The following is a 21,311-nucleotide window of genomic DNA, read 5'->3' as shown; positions in this document are numbered from 1 at the left end:
ATCACTATGGATGGCAATAAGGAGTCCAGGCCATTATAAGGTGAATGAATACGTATGGTGGAGCTATGAGCAAACAGGTCCTGTGTTAGGGTGACCAGATACAGGACAGGTCATAGAAATAGAAGTAGGACTAAAGTAAATACAAACAAAACGTTAGTACTACTTCTATGTCGCTGGCCTGCTGCAGGGGGCGGGGAGGGGATGTGCTCACAGGCACACTTCTCTGATTGGAGCAGAGCGCCTGGGAGGGGAAGGGGGAGGAAATGGGGGCGGAAGAGTGCTCTGGGACCGATTTTGGGATTTCAAAATCGGGTCCTGGCAAAAAACGGGACTGTAGCCCCCCACCCTTGGAAACCCGGGACAGGGTTGATAAAATCAAAAAACGCCCTGGACCCCGGTACGGAGGGTAATTTCCCCGGACTGTCTCTAGAAAACCGGGACGTCTGGTCCCCCTACCTGTGTGTGTAAAACAAGAGAAAAGTAAGCATATGCTGCACAGGCATGCACTCTCATAGCGCACATTCGGAGCCACACTCTAATGGAGAAACCCCAGGCGCAAAAGGGAATCCCTCATTATTGTGGGGAACACTGCCATGAAAATGAGGGTATGGTTCCAACTAAAAGCCCACGGTTCAACTGTTCGTCCATTTATTTTATGTAAGAGAAGGGGCTGGGCCACCAGTTAGGTCTCCTGGTGCAATACACAAATCCACTAAGAGCTCAAAAGAAGGTGAGTGATTCTGGGATATGCAGTCCCAACACGATTTCCGAAATAAGGGTCAATTTGACATGGTTTCTTTATTTCCCTCCAACTTTGAGACGGTTCTATATCATTCCATCAAAAGGGTTTTTTTGCTGAGTTTTTTGCTGCCGGTATTTGGCCGAAAAAACAATTGCTTTTTAAATTATTTTTATTTGCGGGGTCGCCTCTAATTGCCTTCCCAGTTTTTACTACCTATTCCCCACACACCCCTACCCGTTATATGCCTTTGCCCACCCCCAATATTGTCCGATGAGTTCTTTTGGCCAAATACAAGCGGCAAAAACCTCAGTGAAAAAACCTGGTGATGAATGAGCGTCGTACCCTTTGAGACACTCTTGCTTATGCATGCGCCCGTTTATCTTCGGAGAACGGCACCCCAGTGCAACAAAAGCAACCGGAAAGCTCATAACGAAGCAAACAATGATGCCATTTTTAGAAGTTTCTTGCCAAGAAACCCTTTTCTGCAAGGTGCAACCATACTGTTTTCCAAAGAACCTGGCCTTGGTGCCTGCCACCAATCGGTAGAGTACACCATAATCAAAGACTTTGCAGAGATCTTACGCTAGCCCCTTTACTGAACACGTCCCCTATGAAAACCTACCCATATTTTATGTTACCAGAATACAGAGAACATATTAACTTGGTAATCTCTCCAGGGTTTGTATTTGTCTAAGTGAGACACACCACAATAAACTGAGCATGATTAATGACCACAAACACAACAGCTATTCACATTTAATATTATCCAAAGAGTGTAAAAACATATCTCCCATTCACGAGCTGACTGGCAAGAGGGGCAAAGGGACAACTCCCCCCCCCAAGGCTGGCTTGGCTGTTGCCTCATGGGCCAGAGGTCCAAAATGTTAAAACAAATAATTGAAAAAGACAAAATCCTTCAGACTCTAGCCTGCCACAAACGAATGAAGTTCTGCAAAGCCTGCTCAGATTCTGTGTAAATGGGGCGAGGTCTTCATCTTGATTTCAGCAATTCTGTAGATGTGCCTGGATGGCCGCCACACATGAGCCTCCCACAATCAGTGAGAGGGAGAGGTGTCTAAGCTCAGGGGCATGTCCATGCAGCCCAGTGGCTATGAATGCATTTAAAAAACATGTTATGTTACCCTGGATGGTAATGTTGCATTTTAGGACACTCAAACCAATAACGTAAGGGCATTTACAGCAGTCTTCCATCAGCGGATGGGATGTGATAAGTAAGCCAACACCCCATTATTTTACGCACACATATGCACTCTGTCATAGAGAAGTTCAAGTCACTACGGCAGTGGTGGGTAGCATGTCAACTATCTATTTTCTAGCATACTTCTTAAGAGCTGACATGCTCAACAGAAAACCAAACGCTCAGCAGAAAACCAACAAAGACCGTGTCAGAGTGTCTCTTCCTCAACAACATTGTCAATAAATTCATTTCCCCAAAATTAAAGATTTAAACATCTGTGAGCCTGGAGTCACCATTAATTGATACTCTTGGAAAAGTCACCTGAAGGGCTCAAATACTGGAAAAAAACAACTAAAAATCTGTTGAGGAAACCAAATAGATATGGGGTGTCTACGTCTGTTCATAATATATGTTGCCCACATTATGCTGGTATCTGTTATCCAGTCTCACCCGGGCACCACACACCCTACTGTTCCATATGTGATGTGCTCTTGCTACAATAAAATGCTCTCTTTAAAGCACTCTGGTGCCCCTTGGAACTAGGTCAACAGCAACAAAAAATATCGCTAAAAGAATATGTCAAAAAGATGTGTGGTTGTGAACTGAAATATAATGGTTTAGGGTGTCATACAATAATTGACATACGATTCTCAGTACAGTCTTCATTGTTTATGTAAAGTGAATATGATATATTCACTTTATATATACAATATAGTTAGTCATACTCTATATACACAATATAGCCTGAGACTGACACTCTTTACAGGCTACATTAAATACACAAAGAGTGCATTGATCATGTGTTATATATATAGTGTATGCTGTATAGGGCGTCGAACGCTATTTCTGCGCAGGCTACATTGTACACATAAAGTTTATTTAAAAGTATACATTTAGCAGCTGCCCCATACACATTGCAATGCTTCTGAGATTTCCTTCCACGTGTCAGCAATCAGCAGTGATGGAAATTGATCAGCATTCTCCATCTGAAATCATCAAGTAGGTCAGGGGGCTGGGCCAGCCCTGTCCTGCCAGCAGTGGTCTACATGCACGCTGCTGGCGGAGGGCACTCCTCTTGGGCTCTACTATAGGTGGGAGGCAGGTATATGGCGTTCTTTAGGGATGTATAGTTTTCTGTGTCCATGGGTAAATGTCCACAACGAAGTGGCAGTCCTTGGCGTAGAACCGTTGCTAAGAACATCTACACACACCCTGTGCCAATTGCAGGACTTTGCATGTTTAAAATCATTTTAGTATCTGTAAAATCAAAATCCATATGCACATGTGTTTGTGGATTCCTCTGCATTAAAACGAATCTGCCATGGGTTTTCCCCCCCAGTGCCAAGGCCTTTTTTGGTGATTTTGGTATTTCGCCTTTCAATTCCTTCAAACGTTTTCTGTTTCATTAACCCCTTAAGTGGGTATCTCGTCCTTGGCAACAGGGAGGTAATCCCAAGGACGAGCTACCTCGCCCTTGGCACTTAAGGGGTTAAACCCACTCATCGCCCATGCCAGGATATCAATTAGTTCTCAGGCACAGCTGCGTGTTAGAAGAGGGCACATACCTGTTGTACAGCAGGATATCTGGTTTCCATATCTGCCCATCTGGAAAGCGGACATTCTTCACTCCGGGGTATTCGGAAACGTTCCATTGCAAATAGTAATCTGTCCAATACTGGCACACACAAAAAAAGAGAGTTAATGGCCCTCCTGCTCTCGCGAGGTTCACGCAACGGCAAGCATATCAATTGGGCTTTCAATCACGGGGCAATTACTGAGTGCCATAAAATGAAGAGGTTGGAACCGAAACAGGGATTCGGCTTTGAAAAGTTTCCTATATATAAAGCGGCTGCTTTGCAAACTAAAGGGCCAGATGATCTAACGTTTGCCCCTAGCCGCAGGTTTTCTGCTATCGTATAACATATTTTGCCCCATTCCATCCTATGTCCAGATTCTTCCAATGCAGTGAAATGGTTTTGCCCATTTTTTTCTGCCCGTGTGATAGGGAGCACAGCAAATAGGTCTCGCTCCAAATGTAGCGAGGTCCTATTGCATAACATGTTTCACCAAGGCAAAAACATTGAGCACAGAAACTACTGAAACAAAAAACAATTACTGCTGATAGAAGTAGGAACCAAAAGAAATTGTTTCACTTCCCCAACAAGAAAGATGGGATTTGTTTTGCAGAATATTTTTAAGATTATTTATTAGCACCGTTGGCTTGGTGCGTTCACCAATCAGATTGCTCAAACCCCAGGCTGCAGCTCACCAATATAGGCATGAGTACTGAGCAACGCAAGCAGTGGACATGTCTACTGGCCATCCTCCCTCCCACTGCCTGCCTCTTCCCTGCTCTCCCCCTCGCCTGCTTCTTGCCCCATCCCCCACTCACCTAAACTGGTACCGCCGCACAGCGCTGCAACTCACCTCCCACTTATGGCTACTATGGAAAATGGAATCCCCACTTCTTTGGCAGCCGTGCTTGGTGAGGAAGTATTTGTGTGAAACAACGGGTTGTGATCTCGCCAAGACCTGTTGATTTACACAAATACATTGCTGTTAACACCCCACAGGTCTGCCTCGGAGTGCTAATGAAGCAATAAGCAACCGTTCCACCGGCTGTACTGGGTGGTAAGATCCGGGGGTCCTCATTAAATGCCCTTGCTACGCTCGGGCCTATTAACCCAAGCCGCAGGCCTTTATCACCCGGTACAGCCTGTGAAATGGGCGCTTATTGCTTAACTACAACAATCCCAGTACAGCCTGTGAAATGGGTGCATATTGCTTAAATACATCCACCCGGTACAGCCTGTGAAATGGGTGCGGATTGCTTAAATGCAACCACCCGGTACAGCCTGTGAAATGGGCGCTTATTGCTTAAATACAACCACCCGGTACAGCCTGTGAAATGGGCACTTATTGCTTAAATACAACCACCCAGTACCACCCGGTACAGCCTTTGAAATGGGTGCTTATTGCTTAAATACAACCACCCAGGACAGCCTGTGAAATGGGTTTGGATTGCTTAAATAGAACCACCCGGTGCAGCCTGTGAAATGGGCGCTTATTGCTTAAATACAACCACCCTGTACAGCCTGTGAAATGGGCGCTTATTGCTTAAATACAACCACCTGGTACAGCCTGTGAAATGGGCGATTATTGCTTAAATACAACCACCTGGTACAGCCTGTGAAATGGGCGCTTATTGCTTAAATACAACCACCCGGTACAGCCTGTGAAATGGGCGCTTATTGCTTAAATACAACCACCCTGTACAGCCTGTGAAATGGGCGCTTATTGCTTAAATACAACCACCTGGTACAGCCTGTGAAATGGGCGATTATTTCTTAAATACAACCACCTGGTACAGCCTGTGAAATGGGCGCTTATTGCTTAAATACAACCACCCGGTACAGCCTGTGAAATGGGCGCTTATTGCTTAAATACAACCACCCTGTACAGCCTGTGAAATGGGCGCTTATTGCTTAAATACAACCACCTGGTACAGCCAGTGAAATGGGCGCTTATTGCTTAAACACAACCACCCTGTACAGCCTGTGAAATGTGCACCGATTTCTTAAATATAACCACCCGGTACAGCCTGTGAAATGGGCGCCAATTGCTTAAATACAACCACCCGGTACAGCCTGTGAAATGGGCGCTTATTGTTTAAATACAACGACAAAGTACAAGAATCAAATGGCTTCAATTTTGCTCCAGTGCAAAAATCTTAAGGTAACACGGACTGCGTGAAAACCCGTATTCTCCATATTACATAAGCAGCAAAACTGGAGCAAGTGCTTTTGCTCAGTCAGAAAAAAATCTGGCTCCTGCTTTAAAAGGAAGCCAAAGCTAGATGCGCTGGTGCCAGGATGGGCTTCTTTGAGTAGTCACAATAATGTGACTGGTTGCCATGTACAAATAACACATGGTGCACGTTAAATAAGTCAATGTGAAACACACAAAAAGGCACATCAGCAGATAGTACCAGGAAAAAGTCCCAGAGGCAGGGAGTCTGCTCATGCTGGAATGCCGAGCAATCACTCCACCACAGAAGCAGCACCATTACTATAACAAACAAACATTGATTTACTCAATTTCACATTATTCCCTGTTAATTAAAATCACATTAGTCTCTGTCAAGCGCTCAACGCCATTGAGCTAATCGGCCTTCACCCCCCTACCCCCCCAGCTCCCACACCGAAATGTGAGCCGAGGGGAGGGGCTGAAGCCCGATCCTTAATGGCGCAACGCCATACTTTTCTGTTAGTCAGAGAAGGTAAAGAAGCCTTTCCTGAAACAGGCGACTTTAAAGTTTTTCTATGTTTCTGCAGAAATATGTATTTGCACAAACGCAGCAAAACTTTAAAGCTGCTGGTTTCAAGAAAGGCTTGCCGCACCTCCCTGCCTAACAAAAATCAATTGCACACACCAGCCCCCTCCCCACGGATGCGTGCGCACATGATCTGCCCTTTCACATCTGAGGGGAAGGGGCTGATGTGCACACTTGCTTCTTGTGTGGCAGAGACGTGAGGAAAGCCTTTTCTGAAACTTGCAGTGCATACTAGCTCATTGTGTATGTATGTAGGCATGTGTGCACGCAGTGTGTATGTCTGAGTGAGCGTGTGTGAATTAGTATGATGTATGGGGGCTGGGTGTACATGTAAATGAGAGAGTGTATGGCAAATGGGATTTTTAAATGAGCGAGGGTGTAATTGTGCTGCTATGTGTAATGCTGGGCTGCTACCATTTGATACTGCCCATGCTAGACAACCCTTGGAGTAGAACACATTCATTTTCTAAAGTGGCCCCTCCCCATCAACAGTTGGCCACCCCCCCCCCCCCCCCCCCCGCAATTTAGGTTTTGTTGAGCCCCTGGCCTCTGACTACTCTCTCTCATTATCAGTGGATGATTTTAACTTGACAGTATCCCATGTTAATTAAGTGGATATTATTTAAAGGATAGTTCCGGGACTTTTTTTTTATTGTCCCTACGGTTCGGCCATGTGTTTTTAAGCATAACTCGGTAGATCGTAGAAAACTTTCCTATGGACCTTACCCGACTTTTCGTCCATTAACGCACTCGAAATCAGCCGCCATTTTATGATAATCCTATCATTTCCCCCCATCGACCTGGCTCACCTGCTTTTGCGGCACTAAATCAAATCCCCCGCCCCTGAAACAGACTTTATCAAAACATTCATATTCCCCGCCTCTATCCGTGACGTGACTGTGCTGCGTAGGCAAACGCGCCCAGGCGTCTGCTACGCGACTCTACACAGAACCCGGAAATCAACACAGATTAGCTCACAACACAGCGCGCCACAATTCGGAATATGAAACTGTACTTTTAAATCAAACCGCAAGATTGTAAATTTGGTAAAGTACATTTATTTGACATCAAATGTTTAGAGAATATTCAGCGATTTTCATTTTTATTTGCTCACGTTCCAAAAAGTTCGTTTTGAGGCACGCGATGTTCCTTTGCTGTACACAGGGTCTTAGATCATCTCACAATACAGCGCCACAATTCGGAATATGAAACTGTGGTTTAAAAGCAAACTGCAAGATTGTACATTTGGCAAAGTACATTTATTTGACATCCAATGTTTAGAGAATATTTAGCGATTTGCATTTTTCTTTGCTCTCGATCCAAAATAGTTCGTCTTGAGGCAAGCGATGTTCGTGTCCAGAACACAGGGTGTTGGTTTACGATAAAATAAGCTCTTCGGTCGCACTGATAATCGCATGGCTGTTCCAACAACGAGGCACTAGGCCACCACAACGGTCTGTATGTTGCATCTAGCCGTTAGTACCGCGTAAGGGCATACTTGTACTTGGCGATCGTCCCACAAAATGGTCAGGGTGCTAACGTTGTTCACGCGGATAAGCAATTGGCGATTATAGAACCCATCCGCCGGTGTCTGGTACTCGTGACACAGACAGTAATGGATGAAGTACCTGTTTGAAAAACATAAAAAATGAAATTAGTCTCACCATCAGATCTTTATTAAAATTATTCATTTTATATATTAGGTCGGGAAATTATTTCATAGCTAGGACAGTGCAACTGGGTTTTATACGTCAAGGGGGGGCTGTAGGATACTGAGACAGTCCCCCAGTGCAGGGGTTGACAGGGAGTGCAGGTGGAGAGTGGAAGGGCCCAGGACCGAGATCGCAGACAGTGGACCAGTTGTAGCAGGGGAGAGGGGGAGAGAAAGCAGAAGCAAAGAGGTAGGTTTTGAGGTGCTTCCGTAAAAGGAGACGGTTCTAGTGCGCGGTAAGCTACTGTATAGTAATTAAATTGCGGTATAAACTCATCTAAAGAGTTACTTACATTATATTTGCATTTTCCATTGTGTTTGTGCGTAGGGCAGCCCCGAAATACCACTCCTTCTATGCCGACGTTATTTCTTCTAATGAACGAACATGAAATGGCTTTCGTTTCTGAAATTATATTCATTATCGTTTCTTACGTGGTCCCGGCCTGTCAAGGTCAAATAACAATAGAACCTTATACTGAGTCGTGGGCCATTCTGGCACCCGAGAAAAAATCAAAGCAGCTGACCTTCACTTTGAACGAGCACACATTCCTAGTTAGCTACATTCAGTTTAAGGCCATCTCACAGGACTTGAAATTTACACTCCATCTTTGCATTTTGTCTGCGTGCTTTGCAGCCCAACAGAACCATAAATACGGAGACATTCTATATTTTTTGAAAAATGATTTATATTACTGTTTGGTTTAATTTAATGCGCAAATGAACAAGGTTGGAAAGACACATTGCATGTACACTGAGCAATCACTTTTATTTACACAATACATAGCTACACATATTCAATGGGCCTGCGACATGAGGAGACTCCAGAGCAAAGTCACAGGTGACACCCGGGTGGTTCGCACAACTGCACAGTGAAGGGAGGGGCAACGGTGGAGAGACACATTGCATGTACACTGAGCAATCACTTTTATTTACACAATACATAGCTACACATATTCAATGGGCCTGCGACATGAGGATACTCCAGAGCAAAGTCACAGGTGACACCCGGGTGGTTCGCACAACTGCACAGTGAAGGGAGGGGCAACGGTGGAGAGACACATTGCATGTACACTGAGCAATCACTTTTATTTACACAATACATAGCTACACATATTCAATGGGCCTGCGACATGAGGAGACTCCAGAGCAAAGTCACAGGTGACACCCGGGTGGTTCGCACAACTGCACAGTGAAGGGAGGGGCAACGGTGGAGAGACACATTGCATGTACACTGAGCAATCACTTTTATTTACACAATACATAGCTACACATATTCAATGGGCCTGCGACATGAGGAGACTCCAGAGCAAAGTCACAGGTGACACCCGGGTGGTTCGCACAACTGCACAGTGAAGGGAGGGGCAACGGTGGAGAGACACATTGCATGTACACTGAGCAATCACTTTTATTTACACAATACATAGCTACACATATTCAATGGGCCTGCGACATGAGGAGACTCGAGAGAACAGACAATCAAATTACAATCATTTAAACCGTGATGTGTATTTCTCAATGAGCTCTTCTTTAGGTGGACATGGAACACAGGCAATGTTGGGTGGCAATGCAGTTGTCCCCTGCACAGGTTCGTTCACAACTCCATTTATGTGCCTATCTAGGATGTCAACAATAAGTCTTTCAATAAACTCATATTGCATATCCTCAAACACTGGTTTGATCACCCATTGTTTACTTCTTTTAGTGAAGGCCTTATTGTAGCGAAGCGTCCCTAAAGTTCCGGTCGTCCTACTTTGTTGACGGCCAACATTATGGTTATGTGTCAAGACCGCTAGAAGAGTCCGATTTATCATGCCCTCCATGCCAAAATGCAATCGTTTTGGCCTGTACTTTAGGCACATATTGTGGAACACCTCCAAATCTCCTGTGTGGCAGAATTCCGTGAGTCCCCTCAAAGCTTTTGTTATAGTTTTATCAAATACAATCTTTTCAATGGCTTTGTGAGTGGGTGATGAAGGAATCAACCACTTCTTCTTCCGTGCCTCCTCTGTGGACAAATGGCCATGTTCACAACTGTGGAAATGTTGGTTCGTGTTCCATCGGTGAACGTTTGTACAGTGTGGCATTACTGACCGCCATTTTTCCAGTAGGATTTCCAACGACCCTCCACATGTTTTTGAGCTCCACCAAAGATGGTTGCTGATTGACTTGGACCACTGTGAAATACCTTGCGTTTCTTTTTTTTTACCTGCAGCCGACAATTTTTTATTGATTGTTTTTGCAAGATGCCAAACGTCAAATTGGTGATTTATATTTTTGTACTGTTCTCTCATTGTCTTGGCAATTGAAACGTGTCTGTCCGTGGCTATCAGGTCGATCACCATTCCCCGCGATTGTAGTTCTTGCAATGATGCTACAAAGCCAACTTTCTCCATGGCCACTGAGGATGTACTTTGTGACACCTGCACGACCACCGAACTCACAATTTTCTTACTTTCCATGTCCTGAAAGTGGTAGGTGCAGTACTTGGCTGAAAATCCTGGGCTGTCGCACTGTCCATCACCGGCTAGCCTGAACCGTTTGCCCGCGAATGTACTATCAATAGACATTTTTTCCATTCTCCAAGCTTCGCTAATGGCTGGAAATAGATAATCGGTTTGGTATTTGTAGAACTGAGTTTTCGCAATGAAATGGATTCCCACAAACTGAAAGAAAGACTCTAATTTTTTAAAACTTGAACCACTAAAAAGTGCAGCCGCTGCACAAAGTAGATTGCCTGCTGGCAGTTGTCCCAGCATAGGTTGTGCAGACCATGAGAAAGGATGATATTTTGTACAGGTGGCATGTATTTTAAGGTTAGTGCCTCGAATTGCACGAGTCACATTAATCAATGACTCCCCACATACTTCCCCACCAACCGAATGCCCACATTTCATCCGAATAATAATATCAATCAAACAACTATCGAATACAATGAATTTGGCCTCTTTCCTTATACTGTCACTCTGCATCCCAGCTGGTTCGGCCTGTAACGTTGAGGACATGTCACTCACATGAAAGGTAGAATCTCTGATATCGTCTTCCGCTATGTTCAGTGATATTGATGGTGTTTCATTGTCGTCCACTTCATTCTCTTCCATTGCAACATCCGTTCCTTCTCCGGCGATGGGTGAATAAAACAATTTCTTCAACTTTCTCGCGGTCTTAGTTTTCGCGGGTGTGGATTCTGTGAATTGATCTCCGACTGCATCCGAACTACCAGGAGGACATTCACTATCAATGGCTGGTGGTGGTATAGCTCCGTTGTCAATCACTTCATATTCTTCCCATTGGCACGATGCATCTCCAGTCTCAAGTCCCTGCCAAAAGGTTTGACAAGCAACATCTCTCGTTCGCTTCACTGTCTGTGTAGATCTAGTTCGTACAACCACTCGCAACTAGAGGACAGATTGGAAAAGGGATGTTCAGTTTAAACACAACTTACAGTATTGAACTATTAACAGTGAAAAACAACATAATATAGTGACCAGGACACTAACCTTCTTTTGCTTTCTTTTCTTTGAAACTTTCTTGCCTCGAACTTCAACATCAGGACGCTGTTGCTCCGACTCGTGTGTGCATGTCTCCACTTCCTCTCGCGCTGCAACGACTATATTTTCATGATAAGCACATCCATCACGCACTGACGCTCCATCGACTCCCTGAAACATAGAACTTTCATTAGTATGTATAATAATATCGAAAACACAAAATGTACTTGGGGACCAATACCCACGTACATGTCAATAGCAAACGACAATTATTCACGCATTGTTGATCTAGTTAGATGGAACGGTCAAGATCCATACCTCGGGCTCCTCATAAACTTCCATTGATGATATTATTGAAGATGACGCTTCAGTGACTCCCTGAAACACAGTAATTGCATTAGTATGGTTTTCTATTTTGATAAAAAGAACAGAAACTTTGTGCAGGCGTGAACGGCTCATCTAAATAGACCTGCACAAACGATCAGTTGTCTAAAATAAATAATGGATATGTAAATATGATTCGATTTGCTCGATCGTTGGAAGTGTCACCACCCAGAGATCTGCATCAACTACTAGGGGTGATGTTCTTGTAGAAGAAGCTCCGTCATCTCCCTGAAACATAGTACTTGCGTTAATAAAGAAGGAAGTATAGCGGATGTAATGACGTCATATGATTTCGCTTGATCGAACTGTCAGTATCCATACCTCGAAATGCATAAGAACATCAAGGGACGATGTAACTGCGGTGCACACTTCTGCAAGCTGTTGCGCCGACCCGTAACTGCACGCTCCCCCATATTCTTCTTGGACTAATGCTCCATCGACTCCCTGAAACATAGGACTTTCATTAGTAATGAACACAATATTGAAAAAAGAAGACACATAGGAGGGCGACGACAGAAGGACATATCAATGGCTAAAAACGAAAGAAACATTGTGTGTAACAATCACGCTACAAGAATGCAAGATCTGATGATCTCCATCGATGGAACTGTCCTGAAACGTACCTCGAGCATCTGAGTGACATCAACGGTAGTCGTCAATACGTTGGACTCCTCAGCATCTCCCTGAAAGACAGTACTTGCATTATTTTGGATAACAATAATTATAACTGAAAACAAAGACTAGAGGACGAGTACAAGGGTGTACCATTAGGTAAAATAATTACACGATAAATTAAAACTATTGATTTACATGCCTAAAACAAGTCAGTGGCAGAATAGCCAAGTAAGATTACCCGATAGGCGCTTGAAGTGGCTGATGACTGCAATAACGACACGGATGGAGAATCTTCCGCCTTCATATTGAGTGGATACATAAATGGGGAAATTATTGTTAGCTAATGCTACACACTACCGCAAGGCCAAGAGATAAATACATAAACTTGACTCACCAGTGGAGGGATGTGGACGAATAGAGTGGGAATAGCGGTTGAGAGCAATTTTCGCCTCGCTCGCGGTGTGTTCTTCTTTATTAGCAATGATGTGGAGTACATGTCTGAGCTAAAGTGCCTGCTGCAGATGCGGTATCGATCACCCCTCTTGTCCGCAAAGACTTCTAGGACTCTACTTTCAAGCTCAGACGGTGGATATCCGCAATATCGGACCCATTCTCTTATCTGATCTATTGTCTTAGGGAAAACATGCATTATAATACCTTCAGATTTATTATGGGTCTTCGAAGGGCAACCGCCAATGGAACAGGCAGGCATTGTGGAAAGTTCTGAAAAGTAAAGATCAACAATTCTCTATGAATACCAATGTGTTAAAAAATTAAATGACACATAAAAGGTTCAATGCAAGGTTCGTTTTGGTTCTTGGAACTATACACGTTATTCACATGCGGATAAGTATTTGAATAACTTTAAAAAAATAGAAAAATAATTTGACTAAACTCAGAACATGTGACTAGTTACTTGCATGTACTGTCTTGAACGAAAAGAAATTGCACGCAAAATGATTATGGTACATGGCCTTACCTTGACGAACAAACAGTTAGATGCAGGGATCAGAGTAGTTTCTTGTCGTAGAACAGGGAGCAGTTCACAGATTGCAAAATGACGAGTTTCCTCGAAGTGGTCACGGAAGTTCACAGAGACGAAGAGCAGATAACCAGCACCTTCACGGGTTGACTAGCAAAGCGCAAAGTAGTTCTCATTAGAAATATGAAGTGGGTTATAAAGAATTCGAAACAGGGGTGTGTTTGTGAATGAATGACGTGTATATGTCGTGGCATTATGCGGTTTGCAGGGGGCCGTCCAGCGTGAGGGGGGGTGCTTGGCAGGAGACACGGGGTCTGGAGGTAGACATGGGAACAACAACCCATGCTCTATAGACCACTTTGAAGTGCACATGGTCTTTGGCACCTCTTGGCCTTTGTCGCTCCCTGACAGCTCCACTTGCCAGTGCAAGTACCCCGGTGCGAACTGCCTTTGATAGGGCGGGGGGGTGGATTGGGGCGGTGGTCGTGCAGACAAGACACAGGAAGACTCGTGAATGGAGACACACTTATGTGGTTTGCAGGGGGCCGTCCAGCGTGAGGGGGGATGCTTGGCAGGAGACACGGGGTCTGGAGGTAGACATGGGAACAACAACCCATGCTCTATAGACCACTTTGAAGTGCACATGGTCTTCGGCACCTCTTGGCCTTTATCGCTCCCTGACAGCTCCACTTGCCAGCGCAAGTACCCCGGTGCGAACTGCCTTTGATAGGGCGGGGGGGTGGATTGGGGCGGTGGTCGTGCAGACAAGACACAGGAAGACTCGTGAATGGAGACACACTTATGTGGATTGCAGGGGGCCGTCCAGCGTGAGGGGGGATTCTTGGCAGGAGACACGGGGTCTGGAGGTAGACATGGGAACAACAACCCATGCTCTATAGACCACTTTGAAGTGCACATGGTCTTCGGCACCTCTTGGCCTTTATCGCTCCCTGACAGCTCCACTTGCCAGCGCAAGTACCCCGGTGCGAACTGCCTTTGATAGGGCGGGGGGGTGGATTGGGGCGGTGGTCGTGCAGACAAGACACAGGAAGACTCGTGAATGGAGACACACTTATGTGGATTGCAGGGGGCCGTCCAGCGTGAGGGGGGATGCTTGGCAGGAGACACGGGGTCTGGAGGTAGACATGGGAACAACAACCCATGCTCTATAGACCACTTTGAAGTGTACATGGTCTTCGGCACCTCTTGGCCTTTATCGCTCCCTGACAGCTCCACTTGCCAGCGCAAGTACCCCGGTGCGAACTGCCTTTGATAGGGCGGGGGGGTGGATTGGGGCGGTGGTCGTGCAGACAAGACTCGTTTGCCGCAGGGCCTCACCAAGGAGAGGCCATCTAACTGCATGTAAGAGGAAGGCTGCAGGATGCTGGCCGGAGACATGTGGTGTGACAAGACAAGGCACAGGAAGACTATTCAATGGAGACACACTAGATTCATTTAAAAAATCCAAACAAGCATTGTTAAAATATATGTTGGGTTTTATTTTAGATCTTAATTTCAATTGAACATAAATAATAAACATTACACATTGTAAAGTTCCGGTTGCAGCACATCCAGGAAAAATCCGCGGTATTGTCCACTGTCGCTGGGGAAATGTTGTCTAATGGCAAGTACCGCACAGGCAGGTATTACTCTCCGAACGCGGTGTCCGAGCCTCCCGTGAAGCCACCAAGTGAAGCAACGATAGGCCACCAGCCTGTACCACCTGTGAAAATGAAAGATGCAAACTGTATTAAAATGACAAAACTTTCTTATCAATGTCGATTCAGGTAAAAAATGTCATTCTGTTTTGAAAAAAATTCTATCTAGAAAATGCACAATATGGAACCAGTTTACATGCATTCGAATGATATGTAGATGTAATTTTATATGTGGGAGACGACCATGACATAGTAGTGGCATCACTGACATCAAAACCAGAGTATACTTACTCGTTACTCGGATTACGCGGACGTACAGTGCCGCGAAGTTCGTGCATTAGCACCATCATCATCCTCAACACGGTCCGTGAGAGGCAGGCTTCCCTGAACTCTGGCAGCTCGGTGATGCATTGCGGACTTGGCTCGCCTTCCGAAATGTAGGCCAAGCACCCGGAATTTTCATGGCAGCAGCAGTTCTCCTCCTCAGTTGGCATTAGCTCGCACCGATTGCACGTGCACCAGGTGGAGACGCCGTCCATGCGGCATGGTCCAGGCTCTTCATCCGTTGACTGGTCCTCCCAACTGCCGTCCGAATCCCCATCGTTTTCGCGTGCTTGCCTTTCCAGTAGTTCTTCCTCGGTGTACTCGGGCTCGTACATATACGGCATTATTGTAGCCATTGTGTGGTAAAGAAAGTAAAATAATTTACAGAGATGGTACAGGTGTTCACAAGGCCTAGAAGCGGCGAAGGTAGCTGACCAGAGCACAGAAACGAGTCACAGAATATTCAAAGTAACACAGAGAGAGGAATGGAATCAAAAATCTGCTGCTGTGTGTTGTGAAACGGTGTGTTTATACTTATTGAGGAAAGAGGCGTCCTGCCATTTCCATGGCGACACTTCATTAGCTGAGGCGCAGCGATTGTTGACACGAAACGTGCTTTGGCGTTGGGAAATGGGCGGTACGCGTCTGCTGATGTCAGGCTCAGGGGCGGGGGATTTGATTTAGTGCCGCAAAAGCAGGTGAGCCAGGTCGATGGGGGGAAATGATAGGATTATCATAAAATGGCGGCTGATTTCGAGTGCGTTAATGGACGAAAAGTCAGGTAAGGTCCATAGGAAAGTTTTCTACGATCTACCGAGTTATGCTTAAAAACACATGGCCGAACCGTAGGGACAATAAAAAAAAAGTCCCGGAACTATCCTTTAAGCAATAAGCCCCAATCAGGGGGGGAGGGGGTATTACCACTTCAGGACAGAGTGAAACAAGGGCCTTAACCAAGGCCCTGGGGCATTTCCTCAAGTGGTAATGCCCCCCCATGTGAGGGGCATATTGTTATTAGTACCCAGCCCTTAACATCAGGGTACTGAAAGCATTTTTGTTTCTCTTCTGAAACGCTCTGGCGTGTCGGAACCAAAAAAAGAAATGTTAAAAAAATAGCCTTCAGGGAAGGGAAAACAAGGTCTGTTTTCCCTTTCCATGGCGGCCATTCGAAAAAGTAAACAAGAAAATGGCCACCACGGAAATGGGAGAAGGTACTCCACATAGTCCCTTCTCTCTTTCCATGGCACACATTAAAAAAGTAAACAAGAAAAATGGCCGCCATGGAAAGGAGGGAAGGAACTTGTCTTCCTTTTCATGATGGCCTGTCGCAGTTCGGGAGCGGATGTACTGGGGACAGAAGTGTTCCCAGTGCATCCGCTCCCGAAATGGACTTTAAGATGATCCGTGAGGATGGGGGGCGGGGAGGGAATTATGTGGATGGAGGGACCACACTTACCTCGTTCCTAGGCTGGGGAAGATGGCCACCTCTGCTGGTAATTCCCCCGCTCCGAGCCTTTTCATTAGCTGAGAGGCTGCCTCACTCCCACACCCACCCCTGCCGGGAACTAATCTGTGTTATACACGAGTGGATGATTTTAACTTCGCAATATTCCATGTTAACAATGAATGCACTATGGTAACCTACTCATGTACAGATGTAAGGAGTCGCCACATGTTTTGCATGTCATGCACCACTTCAGGACCCTTTGGGGTTCATGATTGTCCTTTATAATATATGCTCAGAGATGTGTCTCCAAGTGTCAACTAAACTGTGTATCCTGCATATATAGTGTTCAGGTCTGCAGCAGCTGGAAAGCTTTTATCTTTGTGGAACTATAATAATAATAAAAATAATAATTTGGCATTTATATAGCGCTACGAACCCTCAGGTATCTGAGCGCTGCTTATTATTACCCACGGTGTGTGGTGCTCATTTATCGACCTCGGAAGGATGAAAGGCTGAGTTTGGCCCCGCCAGGATTCGAACCTGGGTTAGCAGGCTCTGCACGGATGTCAAAGCGAGCGCTCTACTCGCTGTGCCACTTGACCATTGAATTAAATTGAAAAGTATCTCCTAACCATGTCATTTCAAGTATGGCAGTGCTGGGAAAAAACTGCAGTAATGTGGTGGCAATTATGTTACCGCAGCATTAAGGCACTGCGTACTACTACTTTGGTGGTGAGGTGGAAGATTTTCCTCCATCTGGAGTAAAATCCACCACCTTACAACCAAAAATCAGCAAAATCATAAGAATTACAGCCGGTGGTAATTCTGCGGAATTCCCCATAGAGTCGTATGCACTCCATAAATGGGGACTTACACCGCCCTAACATCACTTGTAATCCTGTGGTAAATATGCCAAAATACTGCTAAACGGAATTACTGTTACCACCACTTGATCCCCTGGATTTACCGTAGGACCAAGTGGCGGAAACGGTCATTTCGTTTGGTGTTTTTTTTTAGAGAGATTTACAATCGAATACCCCATTTCCTTTAAAAATCTGTATATGTACCATGAGAAGAGGCAAAGCGAGCTGCCAGCAGTAGAGTCTTCTGGTGGGGGGTGTTAAAATGGCCAAGCAAAGATCAAATCTTGCCCCATTGTAAGAGACCGGGACGTCAAAATGGCACTTTCCCTCAAGCTGCGTATGGCCTAGTCCCAGCGCATGTCACGACCTGGTAAAACACTAACAAATAATTTGACCTGTTTTGAGAAGCCCCAAGCTCCCCTGAGCCAGACCCAGTTTCGCCCATTCCTTCTCTTCACACTGCAGTGCAAATAGAGCCTAATCAGTGTCACCCCTCCTTCGGGCGCACCTGTTTCCCCAAGTGTTTGTCCGTGTGTGCAGATTTTGCTCAAGAGAGAAATCTATGTGTGTGTGGTATGTACACAGAGCTATTTGTGTTTTTTGTGGGGACGCAAGTACTTTTCGTACATATTCTGTGTTTGTGAAATTGCCACCTGGTGCTTGATTTGAGATTGGAATATGGATAAATATTAGTTATCGGGAGGAACGAAAATAGTTCTCAGGTTTGCTTTTCTTAGTTCCACTCAGACGTGCCTGTACGGAGTCGGAAGGTTTCCTATTGCAGTTCCATTGATTGCAAATATCGTTCATCCTTCACTGTAACTCCAGCTGTGTATTTTATTTCTAAATTCCACACAAAGGACACGGAATAGCCACGAGGGGTTGGGGTGATGTTCCCTGATTAGGGTCCCTTTAGTGTTTGTATGATTTGAGTTGATTTCAATCGGTGTTAAGTCTCCCAGAGCAGTCATATTAGGCGTGTCAATGTGTACTACTGCCCAAGGGTTTTTCACCCTAACCCTTTATTTCATATAAACAAGCACCCTAAATTAATAGCACCTTGGTTTTCAGCACCAGTACTTGGATGTATTTTGCCTCTAATACTTTAGGTGGAAGAAATGAATCCCTCCTAAAGAGTATGTAGGAAAAAAGCCCCATGTTTAGGCAGTTGGGACTAGCCTGCCTTGTGTTGGAAATGGTGGTGTTAGTATGTCAGCCTTTTGGTGGATATACTGGAGTGCAAGAGAAACCCAATAGATCAAAGAGGCTTTAACAGAGTTGCCAGATGGATCAACGTGGTGTCTAAGAGAGTTTCTAAAAAGATCAAATAATGGTCTATGAGATTTGCCAAACAGATCAAAGTGGCTTAAACAGACTTGCAAATTGATCAAAGTGGGCTTTAACAGAGTTGCCAAATGGATCAAAGTGTGTTGTAGGAGAGTTGCCAAATAGATCAAAGTGGCTTTAATAGACTTTCAAAGTGGTAAAAGTGCCCTTTAACAGAGTTGCCAAATAGATCATAGTGGTATCTAAGAGAGTTAATAAATAGATTAAATAATGGTCTAAGAGATTTGCCAAACAGATCAAAGTGGCTTGAACAGACTTGCAAATAGATCAAAGTGGGCTTTAAGAGAGTTGCACATTGATCAACGTGGGCTTTAACAGAGTTGCCGAATAGATCGAAGTGGTGACTAAGAGAGTTTCTAAATAGATCAAAATGCGGTCTAAGAGATTTGCCAAATAGAACAAAGTGGATTATAAGAGAGTTGCCAAATAGATCAAAGTGGGCTTTAATAGAGTTGACAAAAGATCAAAGTTGGGAAAGGAGAGCTGCCAAAGCGATCAAAGATAAGTCTAAGGCATTTGCCAAATTGATCAAAGTCGGTTGTAAGAGAGTTCCTCAATAGAGCAAAGTGTGATGTAAGAGATTTACCGAATAGGTTCAGGTGTGGTCTAAGAACAGCCAAGCAGATGAAAGTGGGGTCTTCCCTACTAGAATGCTCCAAAAGATATTAAAAAGTGAGCAAGTGCTGAGGGCTCTTATCAAACCATATAGTGTGAAAAACAACCCACCCATATAACCCTTTCACTGTATTTGAATTCCACAGACTTTTCCCAGCCACATAAGTAACACCCCAAGGATTAGCCTCTGACATAAAGGAGTACATGAAAAAAAGGAAAATATAAAGTTATACTTTTAAGTAGTTGTGCATATTTTGAAAGAATGCCATAAGCCGCTCTTCAGACATTATATACTTTGAGGTAACTGGCTCCTAGCATGGAGAACTGCGGACCCGATTTATGGCATTGCAGTGGATCAGAGAACATAACAGTTCCACCACTTCTAAGATGTTTGACTTTAATGAGAACAGAACATTCAGTTCACCCAGAGGTGTTGCTGGGGGGCGGGGGCCTAGGGCGCTATAGCCCCAGGTCTTTTGGTTGTAGCCCCGGAGAGAATCTCAGCGGCTACAACCAAAATGCTACCTAGCCCCGAGTCCCAACATTAGCATAGCCCCAGATCTTTTCCAGACCTAGCAACACTATTCACCCAAGCTTGGTAGCATCAGCTCGATTTGCAAGGGTGTAGATGTCACCTCTGCACTCCCCCGGTACTGGAAGGGGGTATGTGTTAGGTCTGTGTGTGGGTTTGAGAACCACAGGGACCTTCAACACTTTTTGCATGGGGGCATTTTGTGTTATGCCACCATCGACGTGCTCCCTGGTGACTTTTGGTGGCCTTTTAGCAATGCCTCTTTCCACTGTGGTGAAAAAAGGTCACTTTCATGGGAGACCGCGGTTAGAGCTTAAGCTGCTATAACAAATCACAGCCCCAGCAAAGAGCAGCAATTCGGTTGAGTGACATAAGGTGCTTTTCTTTAACCCTTACAAGTGTAAAGTCACGTTGCCTTGTTAATGCTCTCTCTACTGTCAGGGCGATTTCAATAGAGCCTCACCAGTAAAAAGGTTTAATAAGTGCTGGCTTTACCAAGGGATAATAATGGTCACAAACGACTCAGATCTCTGGAGTGAAATCAATGGGGACTAGGAAACGTCAGGTAAAACACAAATGTGACCCAGGAGCTCAATCGGTGTTTGACCCTTCGGTCTAGTTATACTGTCCCGCTATGGTGATAAACGCCATGCAGATTCCAGCGGCTCCAACAACAGTGGAAATGCACTTTTTCAGCAGTGCAGCTCATATGTATTATTTGTTTATGTGCGATGCTTATATAGCGCATTTACGTATAGAGCTTTGACAGAAGAAAGACAGTGCAAGAAAAAGAAAAATCAAATCCCAATAGGGGGTGAGCATCAAAGACCAGTTATCAAGAGAAAGAGACCATAATGTGAAGCCAATCTGAAACTGGTGTTTGATATAATATGATAGGTTATTTATAGCGCGCTTAATACCCAGAGGTTTCTAAGCGTGGACCCGGAGATCGAACCTGTGTTGCTCTGTGTCGTCTTGCTTCCAAGGAGAGCAGGTTGCCCCTGAGCTATCCTCCCGAGACCTTTTGCGGCTTCCAATGAATCATTCCATTCCATGGGATGGCCACGCTTCA

At 45.0% G+C, this 21,311-nt stretch overlaps 1 protein-coding gene across 1 annotated transcript in view; it reads right to left on the bottom strand.

Annotated features, from left to right (window-relative positions):
* The window catches only part of CHRNA7 (cholinergic receptor nicotinic alpha 7 subunit), a 501,912-nt gene that overhangs the window by 183,234 nt on the left and 297,367 nt on the right, over positions 1-21,311 (bottom strand). Inside the window, exon 4 of the mRNA XM_069624754.1 lies at positions 3,506-3,615. Coding sequence (XP_069480855.1) covers positions 3,506-3,615 — 110 coding nt within the window. The remainder of the gene's footprint in view (positions 1-3,505; positions 3,616-21,311) is intronic.

Source organism: Ambystoma mexicanum, chromosome 11 (genome assembly GCF_040938575.1).
Source record: "Ambystoma mexicanum isolate Mex_15411 chromosome 11, UKY_AmexF1_1, whole genome shotgun sequence".
Lineage (NCBI taxonomy): Eukaryota > Metazoa > Chordata > Amphibia > Caudata > Ambystomatidae > Ambystoma > Ambystoma mexicanum.
The sequence above is the reverse complement of the archived record's forward strand: the minus strand, read 5'-3'. Positions and strand labels throughout refer to the sequence as shown.